The sequence below is a fragment of the Nesoenas mayeri genome (assembly GCF_963082525.1).
Source record: "Nesoenas mayeri genome assembly, chromosome: 1".
Taxonomy (NCBI): Eukaryota; Metazoa; Chordata; class Aves; order Columbiformes; family Columbidae; genus Nesoenas; species Nesoenas mayeri.
Window position 1 is genome coordinate 45,064,296 of NC_137541.1, and position 14,952 is coordinate 45,079,247.

Below are 14,952 nucleotides of genomic sequence, written 5' to 3' on the forward strand. Positions count from 1 at the left end.
TGTACTTTACCAGGAGATTATTTTTTGCTTGCTGGCAGCTCTAATATAAACTAAAACATGAACATATCTTCTTGATTATTACTGATTCAAGGCATCCTGAGCTCTTCCATTCAACTTCAATCTTCATATGTCTAAGTAGTTTAAATAAAAATGATAGATAAGTAAACTCCTAGGTGACTGAGCCTCAAAAAGTTTAAATTCTTTCTATGCATGTTGTGACACTTAGCTTTTAATAAACACAACAAAATACTGGGTGTTTTGGGGGAACAAAAATAGTGTAATCTCATTGTGCATAAAGAACTTATATACTTTCTTGTGTTGAAAACCCAGTGAGCCATTCATTCTGCTCTTCTGAATGAGTGATGACTTCTGTTGGAAAACTCGCTGAAAATAATTTTTCTATATTTCAGGTTAGAAATGTACACAGTTCCTTTAACTCACTCCCAAAATCTAATTAGGCTTCTGCCACAGCATCACCTGAATGAACAGGGATTCTCTCAAAATTGTGTTTTCAGGTGAGGCTTGGGTAGGAGGAAGTAGTATTGAAAACTCCTTTGTTTTAGAAATGTTTTAAGTTACTAATTTTGGGGTAACATTTTGTCGTAAAAGCCCATATATCATATACAGTGATTTGGCAGTTGGAGTTCATGCTGCCAGATAATCCTGGTTTCAGAAAAAAGAAACGGTGTCAGTCATGGCTTTCGTTGGTGATGTCCTGCTCTCCTGGAACAGCATCTACCACAGAGACGTTCCTGCTGATGAGTGTCAAGTTAAAATTCCTTATAAGACTTCCCCCCAGTAAATACACTTTATACTAGTCCCTTGGTCTGGGAACACTATTGTGGGGAGCATGGACTATGAGTTGTTTTGCCTTTGAAGACAAAGGTATCTGCAGTTTCTGTGTTTCTGCCAAACTTTATTTTTGCACCTTATTAAAAGGTGTTTCTCCACATATTCTCTCTTTTGTATCTTCCTGCAAAAGAAGCGTAATATAGCAGCACCAGGCTTGCAGCTGTGCAGGTGTGGCCTAATATTTGTTGCTGCCTGTTGCAGCAAAGTTTTCTGGAGCAGAAGGGAAAGGGCAATGGAAATTCCTGAACCCTTTTCCCACCTACAATACAAAATTATCTTCTCAAAACTTTAGCATGGGACTGAGAGCAGCAGGCTTACTTCCTCCACTGCCTTGCTTGTATCTTACTCTGAATAGAGATATAAAAGCAGTATAATCCAGTCTCCTTTCAATCCTAGCAGCCCTGAGCAACCCATAATAATGGGCTGACCATCTTCCAGGCATGTCCCTCATGGAGTTTTTCATTAGTGTGATCTAATGCCAGGTGACAACTCTCAACTCATGTTAAAACCTTAAGTTTTTAGAACAGTTGCATCCCAGCTTAGTCTGATTTCTTAATCTCTTCTTGGTACATAAGCTGCAGCTCCTGAATTTTTGTTTCTATATTCCTGATGTGATCTTTGGAAAAAAATTCCTGTGGCAACAGCTGGGAGTGGTTTTGCCTTTCCATGAAAAGGGTGTGCTCCCTGGGTTTGGTTTGATTGGATGAAGTCAGCCGAATACATCGATCTCACTTATTTACAAAAGTGGGGATTTTGCTTCTGATTGCAACACTGGACTCCAGCTAGATGCTGCTCTTCAGGTCATCACATGGTAAATCTAAAACTGCTGCACGCTGCAGCCCTTCTCTGAAAAGGGACAGTTTTGGAGCGGAAGCATGCTGAGGTACACCGTGCACGTCCGAGGAGAATGGCTGGCGGTGCCGTGCCGAAGCTGCACCAACACCATCAGGTGGCTGGGGAAGGAGGCTGTGAGACGGTACATGAAAAACAAACCCGACAATGGGGGATTTGCCTCGGTGGAAGAAGTAAAATTCTACGTGCGAAGGTGCAAAGGACTTGGGCTGCTGGATCTTGATGATACAGTGGAGGATGCTTTAGAGGACAATGAGTTTGTTGAAGTTGGTAAGCAAAGCCACAAGAAATACATCGCAGAGCGACTTGCATTGGCACGCGAGTCTGCAAACTGTGACTCAGTTTGTCTAAAATTGTGTCTGAGATAGTGTCTACAATTTTTATGGAAAAATGCCAAAATGCTTTAAGAATATTTAGTTTTTAGAAGCAAAAGTGTATAAGGTTTAGAAGGTACAGGATTCTATATGCATAATCTGTTTATGATGTCATATATAGTATATGCTTGGATTGGGCTGTTCTGCTTTTGCTTTTAGAGTACCTCAAATAAATACATACTTCTCTGTTATTTTCCTAGAAGCATACAAAGATGTTCAGTGCCGGTAACTGCAAATTAGAATTTTTACTGCTGTGTATGGTAATGAACGCAATTTAATCCTGTTTGTGTGTGTTCTGCCTATTTCTTCTAGTTATAGAAGGAGATATAATGTCTCCAGATTTCATACCATCTCAGCCAGAAGGAGTTCATTTGTATCCTTTTTTGAGCACTTTGAACTTTTTATAATTCCAGATTCACAATATTCTAGATTTCCATGTTCCTTTAGTGTTCCTTCATTCTTAAAACATGTTGCCAACTGTAATCAAATGGTTACTACCTATGAAATCCTGTTTACCCTTTATTTTCCTTTACAGACTTTCAGATACAGCAAATACAGAGAACCAGAAAAGGTAGGAATCGCCAACAATTTTACAACTGGGTAACAAATCCTGCTTATTCACCAAAACATGCCGAGAGCTGAGCCACTGCCACAATCAGGGGCTATTAGATTAGCTGGGTCTAGGAATCTAATATAATGTCTTTATTACATTTTTGTTAGAGAGTTCCTGTCTTATGAAAAGTGTGAGTGAGCTTCCTCTCATTGCTGAGTTTTGACTGGGTTTTGGTTGGTTGGTTTGTTTGCTTTTAACTCTGATTATTAAGCAACTTTATACTTACACATATCCCAAACTAAAAGGTGGCTCTTTGGTATAGTATATTTCTTTAGATGGCAACAGCTTAACAACGGAGGACTTGGTTGATCTAGGAAAGGGGCTCTACAAGATAAAGGTAAAGATTCTGAACAAACCCAGCTAAAAATTACATGTTTATCTTTCTACAATTAAAATTAAAATTAAATGATGACAGATAAACTAATATTTAAACTACTCACGTTTTAGCTCACACCTGAAGCTGAGGCTAAAGTCAAACAATCACGAGAAGTGATTGAAAGGATCATAAAGGAACAGACAAGTAAATATTTTTCCTCTAACTAATAATAGTTTAAAAATCTTTGTCGGGTTCCCTCCTTAACCAGTCATGTACATTTCTTGCAGTTGTTTATGGAATCACCACGGGGTTTGGGAAGTTTGCCAGGACCGTCATCCCAAACAGCAAGCTGAAGTAAGTTGTGTGTGCGGCTTTCTCCATCCTTTCATTTCAGGAAAGGAAGATAAAGGAACAGTTTGACCTTGTACATTTATACCCTGTGGTTAGATGAGAGAGCTGCTTCTACATTTCCCTCTGTTCTGTGCTAAATAAAACCTGACAAGTCTTATTTGTGGTTTTACTTTTTTTTTCTTTTTTTTTTTTCCCATAGGGAGCTTCAAGTGAACTTGGTTCGTTCACATTCTGCAGGTAATGAGAAGTTGCATGATGTTTCCCTTTTCTGCCGCTGTTGGTAGTGGGTTAGTAACCAAGAGGGTGTCTGTTTCAGGTGTGGGGAAACCTTTGAGCCCAGAGAGATCTCGCATGCTGTTGGCATTGAGGATCAATGTCCTAGCAAAAGGATACAGTGGAATATCCCTAGAAACGCTCCAGCAAGTTATTGAAGCATTTAATGGTAAAAAGATGTTTAAAGAAAATCCCATTCTCCTTTTTTTTTTTTTCTTTTAACTATTTTGTTAAATGGATCAAACTATGGATGTTGATAGTTGTGAGAGATCAGGATCAAAGCTCAGCTGTGACTGATTCTGTAGAAGATCATGGATAGAGACCATTCCTCTGTTGAACGTGTGGTGTGGGCAGAAGTGACAGGAAATGCTGAGATAAAGGGATACAGCAATTACGAGTTTGGGGAATGAGCTTCTGAGGGGGCAAGTAACTAGTTTAAGGCTAAGCCTGACTAAGAGCATGACTGCGACTCTGGAAAAGTTCTTCTACAAAGCCTCAAGTCTCTAACCTTTGTCCTGTTGCGTGTGCCACCATCTTCAGGGATGCCAAAATTTTGGGGTGGGGCTATTACCACATAGAAAACTGCACATGTTAGTGTTTGTTAGGCACGCCTGCTTGAGCAGCACCTGTTTTTGTGAGTAGACCCTCTGAGACCTGCACAAATGTTTATGAGCGAGGGTTACAAGGCAGCCATGCAGGAGCCCATGGGTGATCAGGCTCACGTGGCCATGGCTGTGAGATCAGTTGAAGCTGGGTGGCCTTGCCAGATGCTGCAATGGGGAAACCAAAGAAGTGGGTGTGCCGTTCATTATCTGCTGTCTGTTAATGGTTCCTCTGATGAGGCATCCCAGTGACAAGCAAAGAGCACCTTCTCCATGCAGTGGTGACCTCTGGTACACCCTCCTCCTCTTCCTCTTCCCACAGAGGGTGAAGGAGCTGCAATTCAGCATTCAGCTCTGCAAAAGAAGAGAAACAGACTGGTGGTCCCTTCCCTACTTTTTTCTGCAGTTCCCCGGGCTCAGTTTCTTCATTTTCACACATTCAGTGCTCAGTGTGGGGAAGAGGGTTGAAAGATGATTTTTAGGTGTTACCCAGTGTTTAGTGGGGTGAGAAAAGAAGAGATAGCTTTGTCTGTACCAGGTGGTCACCTTGCAATGGAGGGCTGAGAGGAGCGATGTTTTACCTGCCTGGCTGTGTGGCTGTAGATGCAATCACCCCAGGCTGGGGTCCACCCACTCCAGAACTAAATGCAGAAGGGAAATTATTTCTTTATAAACTGCAGCTAGCCTGGGAGCAGAGGCAAATCGCAGTCTGCAACAAGAGTAGTCCTGCTGGTGCCATGGACCGTGGTGGCAGGATGTTACTGTGACCACACTCATATGCTGACTTCTCTGTTTTCCAAGGAGCATATTGAAGGGAAGCTCTAACAGGAGTCCTTTTTGTTTTCTTTCTAGCATCCTGCCTTCCTTATATTCCTGAGAAAGGGACAGTTGGAGCCAGCGGAGACTTGGCCCCCCTCTCTCATCTCGCTCTGGGATTAATTGGAGAGGGAAAGATGTGGTCCCCAAAGAGTGGCTGGGCTGATGCTAAATATGTAAGATTCATGCACCTGATTATTTGGTTGTTTTGTTTTGGTTTTTTTCTACTTGCTGGCTCGTTTGCCAAATTGTGTGTAGCCTTTAGCGAGAGCTTCACACTGAGTATGGTGTGTATGTAGAATACCTCGTTGGTCAATTTGGGTCACCTGTTCTGCCCACCCTTCCCTGCAAGTATGACCCTTTTACAAACTCTCACTTGTGGAACATAAGAGGTCTATCAGTGACCTTGGTTGTTGTAGCAATAAATATAAACATGGGCCTTTTCTGCCTACCATTTCTACCGTTAGCTCAGTAAAAATATAAACATCAGGTGTTATCAGCGCTGGAGTGCACACTGTCTGAAAAACATGCTTCAGAAAAATGCAGTTACTTAGAAGGACTTAGATGAAAGGAAAATTCACTAGAAGACATTTGGTCTTGTTTTAACCAAAACCAAGCCAAGACATTAATAGGCTGTGACAGTATCTCGCTTCATTGCTCCTACTACCTTCTTTTGCTGGCAATGGGAAATGAGGTGAAAGTTTGGAAGACCAAAAATGCTTTCCTTTATTTTGGCCTAGCAGAAAAACAATATTTTAAATGTTTGTGATACAGAGCTCTTTTTCTCTCTTCACTTAAGGAATTTGTTAATATTTTTATTTATGGAAACATTTAGGATTTAAAGGCTTTGATGACTGAATTACTGAAAAACTTTTTTCATTAATTACCTTGTCATTAAACTCCTTCACAGGTCCTGGAAGCCCATGGTCTGAGACCAATTACCTTGAAACCAAAAGAGGTAATAAAGTATAATGAAGCCAGCTGAAGGAAAACAAGCATTGTCAATCACTAGGTGCTTTATACTTATATTGTAAGCCTGAAATGAATTAACAGTCATTTTAAATCAAGCTCCAGAAAGTTATTAACGAGGTATTATCAGTAGTGGGATCGACATTAAATAAAGCTCTTGCTTGGAACCACTGGAGCTCCGAGGATGTCTGTGATTACTTACTAGGGTGATGAACATTGCCAATCTATGTAGCAAAGATACCCAGTAAAGCCATGGATTTTATGATTTTGGGATGATCCAGGAAGCTAAGCAGAGGTCTTTAACACATGTATATGAGAAGGAGAATTCACACAGAGGTGAGTGATTGTCATCATGTGTGGAATAGCCACAATGAATTTGCTTAACATCTGGTCTTTCTTTGCAGGGTCTGGCCCTCATCAATGGGACACAAATGATCACCTCGCTGGGATGCGAAGCGGTTGAAAGAGCCAGTGCTATAGCCAGACAAGCTGACATAATCGCTGCTCTTACGCTTGAAGTCCTGAAGGGTACAACAAGGGCCTTTGACACTGGTGCGTACTTGGCCTTTCACCTCTGTTTGCTTAACAGCCGTTGCCAAGAGGAGCAAAACCTAACAGTCTGACTTGTTTTACTAGATATCCATGCAGTGCGCCCACACCGAGGGCAGGCTGAAGTGGCATTTCGATTCCGATCCCTTCTAGATTCTGACCATCATCCATCAGAAATAGCAGGTGAACAATCTTAACCTTCACCCTTCCCAGTTACACAGGTCTGGCTGGGTCTTGCAGCAGCAGCTCGTATGCTTTCATGTGAGGAATATTCGTTTTTTTTCCTTCCTTGTTCCTTCTAGAGAGCCATAGATTCTGTGACCGAGTTCAGGACGCATACACAATGCGCTGCTGCCCTCAGGTAAAAACTGACTTTTGCTTCCTTTTGTAGCACTACATAAATGATGGCGAGGTTCCCACACCAGAAATATGGCCAACTATGCACTGTGTGACTCCATTAGAGGAAGTGATTTTATTTTGCTTCAAAGATAGTATTAATGGAGATGTGTAATTAGTGGATCCCATGCATGCAGCTATCAGGCAGCATCTAACAAAGCTGTGTTCGAATCTGAAGGGGGTCAGGCATCAGAAGCAGGGGGAACATGCTGGTTTCCACACTTGCAGGCTTTGTAGGGCTTTTCTTCTGTATTGCTGCTAAGATGGTGAAGTACGGAAAAGTGTTTCCAGAAGCAACCAGAGTGGCAGGTTGTTCATCTACCAGTAGTATCTCAAACAAGCTGGAAGAACTCCATCCCATGACTCTTAATATGAGCAAAGCTATCAAATAAATGGAATTAATGAAAGTTAATTAATTAATGAGAGTGTTTTCTGTGGGGCCTTTGGAAGGTTACTTCTCCCATAATAACCCTTCTGCCACTGCATAAGTATCTTCCATTTAGGGTAAAGCAACCCAAACAAGTAAAGAATGATGTCATCAGATCACCCTTTTAGCAATATTGCCATATTAATAGTAAATATAGTCTTTCCATTGTCTTGGATGAGCACTGTTCCACAGTGATGCTCCTGATTTTAAGAGCAAATCCAAAACTATCTTCATGTGTGGATGTTAGAGACTGGGATAATGGGAGAGTGCCTGCAGCTTGGTCAGCATGCCCAAGATGAACTAAGTCTAAACACTAAACTTGGGTGCTAATGTCTTTTGTTCTAGGTCCACGGCATTGTAAACGATACAATTGCTTTTGTGAAGGACATAATGATGACTGAAATCAACAGTGCTACAGACAACCCTGTATCTTTTTTGATAACTTTATTTCCGTGTAAAATTTTGCTTGGCCTTTTTAATCTCTTTCTTCTCAAAAATTATTTGCATAGAAGGCAAAAAAGTAATAACTGGTTTCAGACAAAAACTACCTTTGGTTATGACAGCAACCTCTCCTCCCTAGTCCATGTCTGCATTAGTGCATGTGAGTGTGTTTTGGCCAAGGAAACAATGTGTGCACACAGCTGAGTGCAGGGCTGTCAAACTCATTTTCACCAGGGGCCACATCAGCCTCTTGGTTGCCTTCAAAGGACTGAATATTATTGTAGGACTGTGTAAATGTAACTACTCCTGCAAAGATGAGTTTGACACCCCTGGCTTAGTGTAATGCTTCCTAGGTGAGATTCTGTATGCTTATATTGAATATTAGATAGATGGGGCTTGGCAACCAAATGGACCTGGATGGTGACTTGTTGTATGAAACATCTGGCAGTGCAATAGGAGTGAAACCTGCACTCCAGAGCAAGATTAGTCCTCGGTCAGAGAGGGCAGACAAAAAGCCTCATCACAGCTCAGCCTGTAAACTCTGTGCACAGATTTGGTACTGGTGCTGAGCAAGGCTGGATTCCCCTTGGCAGTATAAAGATGCTGTACGTAACATCATATCGATAGCTGATCAGCATTCCTGCTTGTAACCTGTCCAAAATTACATCTGCCCTGGAGAGAATCTGCCAAGGAATGGGGAAACTATACCAGAATCCAAACACGTGTACCAGAATCCAAAATCCTAATAGTTCCCTGCCCTCCCCACTCCCCTTAATCAAGGACCTCATTTTATGTAGTCTGTTTGAAAAAACACATGTCCAAACTGTCTCTACAAGTTTGGAGAACTGAGATTGGGTCTTCATTTTCTGAAAAGTGAACAAACGGATGTAGTATAATGTGCTTGCAAATAAAAGCCTGTTAGCACAAACAATTATGATATTCTGATTACTGGCAGTTATCTGTCATTTAAACTGTATTTCACTCATGTTTATGCCTTAACTTATCCTTAAAGATGGTGTTTGCTGAAAGAGCGGAGACCATTTCTGGAGGAAATTTCCATGGTGAATATCCTGCAAAGGTAATTAAGCATTTGGAGAAAGAAAAAAAAAGTGGGTTTTTTGGGTTGGTTTGTTTGTTTTCTGTCATCTGGTTTAATGAGATCTTTTGTAGGCTCTGGACTATTTGGCAATCGGTGTGCATGAACTTGCTGCAATTAGTGAAAGAAGAATTGAGAGGCTCTGCAACCCCTCACTCAGTGAACTGCCTGCGTTTTTAGTCACTGAAGGAGGTCTGAACTCTGGCTTCATGATTGCACACTGCACAGCAGCTGCCCTGGGTGAGTGCTTAAGCAATATCATGAAGATAGCAAGCTAGAAAGACCAAGTTATATTGAGATAGTTGTGATTTGACAGTAGATACAAAGGCATCTTACCATGTTTTCCATCTCTTCTCCACATGCTTTGTGCTGTCTGGGTGAAAATTTTGAGTGTTGAGTGCAGTTGCAATTATTTCAGCTCGGGATTCTTTATTCTGCACTGACCCATGGGCATGTATAGTGCTCTGAGCATGCAAACCCTTAGGTGGACTTTGGTGGGAATGCTTGCCTGCTTGCATCTTTATGGGGTTGTCAGGTAGCACTCTGATTTACAGTCACCAGCCTAGGAGCTCTGGTTAAAATCAGTGACAGCTCTGTACCCAGGAGCCTGCAAATAAGCTCAGAGAGGGCTCTAATTAACAGCAAACACTGCAGGCAACAAGCATACATCTGTCTGAGCCACTCTGCTGAACCTAGAACCTCTGCTTGAATCTGTAAGCAGGGGTTCCTCACTGCTCCCCAGCATGGAGACACCACTTGTCTCAAGGCTGGGTCTGGTACCCTCAGTACTTGGCGTCTCCATTTGACAGCCAGTACATCACTGTGAGACTCACAGTCTGCAGGAAACTGGAGTTCCCAGGGCTGGTTATTAGAGGAGCACACTAAAAATGAGCATTAGTACATTTTCCCTCTAGTACATGTGCCTAAAGCAACCACAAGCCTGCTCGCCGCTGGGATATTACAGTTCATAGGTTCAGGAACGCATGAGCCATCATGGAATGAGCAGAGGGTGAATGATAAGAGATGCAAACAGACAAAGAAACAGAGGATTACAAATAAAGGTGTAGATAAACATCCTACAGAAAAAAAAAAAGTCAATGAACTAAATTGATGTAACAAAGAAATCCTGCTCAGAGACTGTGTTGGGAAGTGGGGCTGGACAAGGAGCTGAAGTTCTCATGCCCTTCTTTGAAGGCTGGAAACTTTTCCTTTCAGCTGGGCAGAGTTCAGGGTGGCTGCAGGCCTTAGTTGTTGCTTGGCTTCAAGTTCCGCAGCTCACTTCTGTAGCCTGGAGCGAGAGGTTCTGGAGCATTCATGGCTTCAGCCCCAGGGAATGGAAATTACAGCCGTGCCTCCTAAGCTCATTGCTGCAGTGACCCTGCGTGTCCATGGATTAAAATCACCTTTCCCTGGTCAAAAGAGCCAGGAGTTTATCTAAAAGAAAAGTTTGAGCTTTTTTTTTTTCTTTTTTTTTTTTTTAAAGCAAGGTATTACTAATATTTTTAAGTCACTCTCTAAGTTTCTAAGGTGGTTGTGTGCCCGTTAGTGTTGTCCACTCTCAGGGTAAACAGACAAAACTGCAAAAACCTTGCAGATGTTTTGCAACGCTGCTGGATGCGTCTGTCCCTTCCTCTCCAGCAGCGCTGTGCCTGCCAGACCAAACTGTTTGCAGTCGCCACGTGCAGCCTCTCTAGGACCTGCTATTGCCTTCCTAAATGTGCCAGCTGGGCTCTGGCCCTGGACTGTGTCACTTCAGCCTATTTGCAATCGGTGTCACCACCTCTCTGTTGCTCTTGTTGCTTTTCTGAAGCCCCTAATTTGTCGAGGGCATTCTGCAGCATCCTGCTGGGCTTTGGAAAGAAAAGGTCTGCGTGCAGCCAGAGCACTGTGAACGCAGACTTTGTTTCTTCTCTTCTAAAGAACAACTTTCAACCTCAAATTGTTATTGGATGGTGCCTACAGCTCTTCCTGCAGCCAAATATTCCTTGCTTTTGGGTGCAGCTTGAGAGACTTACTCCAGGCTTTCATATCCAGAGTACTTTCACCCTTAGGGGTTTTCATGCCCGGAGAAGGGACATGGGCAGCCTCATAGTGGGGCCAGGAGGGTGGGAGAGAATTTGTATCATGCTCCTGCATCTTCCTGGGGCAAGTTCTGCAAGTGCTTCAGCTCTGATGAGAAGAGACCAGATGCTGATCTTTAGCTCTTCCCTTGAAATCAGGGGAGGGCAGCATCTGTGATCGAAAACAGAGGGAACCAGTGCTCTTTACAAAGAGTTGCCTTGGACTAGCAGGCAAGACCAGGCTTGTATTTCAGTTGTGCTGTCCGCTCTTATTTCTTCAGTTTCCATCAGGCCTTTGAGCCCAAGAAACCCAACCCCAGAGAAGGGGAAGGAGTGAGCAGTCTTTCTATATTTGGTTAATATTTGCACCTAAAGACTGATATTGGTTACAGTTCTCAGAGACAATGTTAGTTTTCAATATATTTATTACAAATTACTCAGTTCAGATAAAGTATGGATGCCTTCTTGAAAGAGGAGCAGTAGCTGGACCTGAGGTGGTGGATGGGCTCTTTGCTCCATTGCTTCTGCTGTTTTGTGCCCATTCTGTCTTACACTCACTGCGCTGGGATTTTGCAGTTTCTGAGAACAAAGCCTTGTGCCACCCCTCTTCTGTGGACTCCCTCTCAACCAGTGCTGCTACGGAGGATCACGTGTCCATGGGAGGATGGGCTGCAAGAAAAGCTTTGAGAGTTATTGAACATGTGGAACAAGGTAAAATTAAAATTCTGTTTTCCAGACAGACCTTATGTATGTAACCAGATTAAGATATTAGATATTATTAAGATATTTTTAGATATACTTTAAGGAAAAAAAAAAAGAGTTAACGCACCTGGAGGAACTATCTAAAAATATTTATTAAGTACACATTTTACAAGCGTTCAGATCTTTCTAACAGAAGTGAGGTAAATCCAGCACTAAGTGTTTACTGCAGCACTGTTTACTGCAGGACACTCTGCCAAACTTTTCTCTCTTGCTTTTTATTTATTTATTTGGCAGATGGTGTCAGTTGTTAGAGAAAGAACAGAGTAATACACAGCACAGAAATACTGAACTCACTTGAGTTTATACATATGAATGCTCTGAAGATTTAGTTTTATATAACTACATTTTTCTGTGTGCGGGGAAATTGGTTTGAGAAACCGTGTGTTTCAACAAGGTGTTGGGAAAGAATGTGTCCTAGATCCAGTTTGTTTTCCCAGTTCCTTGGGTGGATTGGCTCATGAAAATGAGGACCCAATACCAATAATGATCAGGTGTGAGGTGCGCAGATACCGTGCAAAATTCTCCAGACAGAAGACTGTCTTCCAAAGCTCTGTAATTTTAGTAGGGCTTTCACAGGGGCTTTTGCAAGCTTTATGGGCAGACTTACTTTTATAGCTCAGGCCCTTTTCTTCTTCTCAGTCCTAAAGAATTTTTCTGATTTATGATGCCTATTACTTTGGGTATTCAAGATGCCCTAGAAGAGATTTTTAAGGATTCAATACTGTGATAACTAGGAGTTCCTGGTACACTGAAAAGTCTGTACAGCACATTACCTGAAATCTGCTTTCCAAAATACTGGATACGACCCCCAGCACCATCCACAAAACAATCCTGCTTCTGGGCTGCCTCTCTGAGGTGCGAGGATGTGCTGCTCTTTTCACATTACCTGAAACCACATCTCATTACCCAGAACAACCACCAAGGATAGCTTTATGAGGGAAACCTCACCTTAAGCTGCCAAAAAATCGCTTTCGCCATTTTGATTTCCTAGTTCTGGCTATTGAGCTGCTCGCAGCCTGCCAGGGCATTGAATTCCTACGCCCTCTGAAAACGACAACCCCATTGGAGAAGGTCTACGACCTTGTGCGTTCCGTGGTGAGGTAAGATTGCCCAGAGGTCACCCATCTGGAGACCGGCTGCTGGCGGTGGTGGTTAATGTTTGGCCAATGTTCACAAATGTGTCTCGTTACAGGCCGTGGATGAAGGATCGCTTCATGGCCCCAGACATCGAAGCAGCTCACAGGCTGCTCATGGAGCAGAAGGTGAGTGTTGACTTTGGGCATGAGCCACCAGGCTATTTGAGATTTGGTTTTCATTAGTTTTAATGGGCCATCTTTAGAAACTAATTCCTGAAGTTGCCCTATGTAATAAATAGCTTACATTATTAATTCTGTTGGGGGTTTCAAAGACATAGGTCCAGCTTTGAACCATTTGAAGGCAGGGTCCTATACCCCTGCAGATCTCCAGAGACATCAGTGGTTTCTCTCCAGACAGTGTTCCTCATTCCTGGGCCAATGAGAGCTCCCCAGCCTTGAGGCCCTTGGGCTGGTGGGCCACTGGAAGCAATACGTGGATGTTGGTGAGGGAAGAGCAGTGGAGAAATGTGTTAACCTGGGCCAAGTGTTTGTACAGTTATGTGATCCATCTCTTTTATTTGTTTGTAAAACATAAGTAACAGAAGAACTGGGGAGAGTAAGCAAATGGGAGAAGAAAATCCCAGCCTGTCTTCTGCAAGGCAGTTTGCCCTGCAGCCCTTGCAGGAGGAGAGGCAAAGAAGACTGTAGAACATCATCCTTTTCTGCCTTAAATCTCAGCCACCATCCCTTCCCTTTTTCTTTGTCCTTGCCAGCTGCTATTTCACTCCCCCAGCCCCTTCATGACCAAGTGATTTTTGTAGCAAGTGGCAGTGATCCTCTCCCAGCTGTTGCACACAGAGTGTTAACCTGGTAACAAGAAAAGATGCAATGTTTTCACCTTGAATCCTTTCACCTCATCCCCCTGGAGCTGTGTTTTTTACCATCCCCTGCCAAATCCATCCACATGCTCTTTCCAAAGCCTCACTCTGGCTGCCTATCTGGTTCTGCTGACTGCACACAACTTATCTTTGTAGGCCCATAATTCTCACCTCCATCCCATTAACTCTTCCATGGGGTTTCCTGAACTTGTGCATTGATGTCTGACCTGACCTTTTGTTGTGCTCCTGACTCTACTGTTTCACTTTCTCATTTGGCAGGTGTGGGAAGTGGCCGAACCTTACATTGAAAAGTACAGGAGGGAGCACGTCCCTGAATCGAGACCCATTTCACCAACAGCCTTCTCCCTGGGACCACTGGAAATGAACACAGGTGTTAGTCATGACCATGGGTATCAGGATGAACTTTAAGAGTACGGAGCAAATGGTACAAAGCACATCCCTGTCCAGGACCTTGCCTAAGGGTGGCTGTTCTAGAAATCAATGTGGTTTCTCCAAGTGACACAAAGGACATGACTGTAGGAGCACCTACAGATAGTAGAGAAATGGCTCACTGCTTTTCCTCGCATGTGAAAGACAGCTTTGTCACAATAGTCTGGTTTTGGCTAAATTTCCTGAGCTTCTCAACACAAAACATGCAGACTCCTGCTGAAATGAGTGGATGTTTTGTCAGCTATTCACTTGTTTTCATTTTGTGCCAATGATACTGAACAGCATACATCTACTAGTCTCACTTTTTTTTTTCCTTTGTATACCTGCTATGATCCCCTTCATTCTGCCACAAGCAAAGTTATCTTTACACTTGGTTCACTCTTTCGCAGATCATATATGAGGCACAGGTTCTTGTATAGTAAGAGCATTTTAGAGCAGGTGCTTCAGAAGTCTGAAAATATGTGTGCATAAAAATGTGCTATGGAGATCATCGGTCCAGAACAAATATATTGTACTCCAGTGATGAACTGCACTTAATGCAGCTTTCTAAGAGCTATGGGCTTACACCTGCAATAAATAAACTGAGGCTTCACATACAGCTGTAGCAATCTCTTTTCCTGTCATGTGTGATGATGAAAATGTAAAGCAAAAGTTTAGCAGAGAAATAAGGAGGGCAGGTGGGACAGGGGCCAGGAAAGGGGGAGGAAGAGAAGGTGTAGGAGTGGTGGATATGAACCAGTGCGAGATCAGCACTCCCATGGCTTGCCAGGGACCTGTCTGTCTGCCCAGGGCCCCATGC

General features: G+C 42.9%; 1 protein-coding gene across 1 annotated transcript; it reads left to right on the plus strand.

The window, feature by feature from the left end:
• Positions 1-1,727: 1,727 nt before the first annotated feature.
• HAL (histidine ammonia-lyase) lies at positions 1,728-14,132 on the plus strand (the record flags this gene model as incomplete). Its single annotated transcript, XM_080363754.1, has 20 exons — positions 1,728-1,974; positions 2,391-2,451; positions 2,622-2,649; positions 2,954-3,028; positions 3,139-3,211; positions 3,295-3,361; positions 3,558-3,595; positions 3,675-3,800; positions 5,086-5,225; positions 5,960-6,007; positions 6,423-6,570; positions 6,655-6,750; positions 6,870-6,928; positions 7,736-7,816; positions 8,844-8,909; positions 9,002-9,167; positions 11,564-11,698; positions 12,741-12,849; positions 12,942-13,011; positions 13,983-14,132. 20 exons carry the CDS (start codon positions 1,728-1,730, stop codon positions 14,130-14,132), a joined length of 1,983 nt encoding a protein of 660 aa, XP_080219880.1.
• Positions 14,133-14,952: the final 820 nt, after the last annotated feature.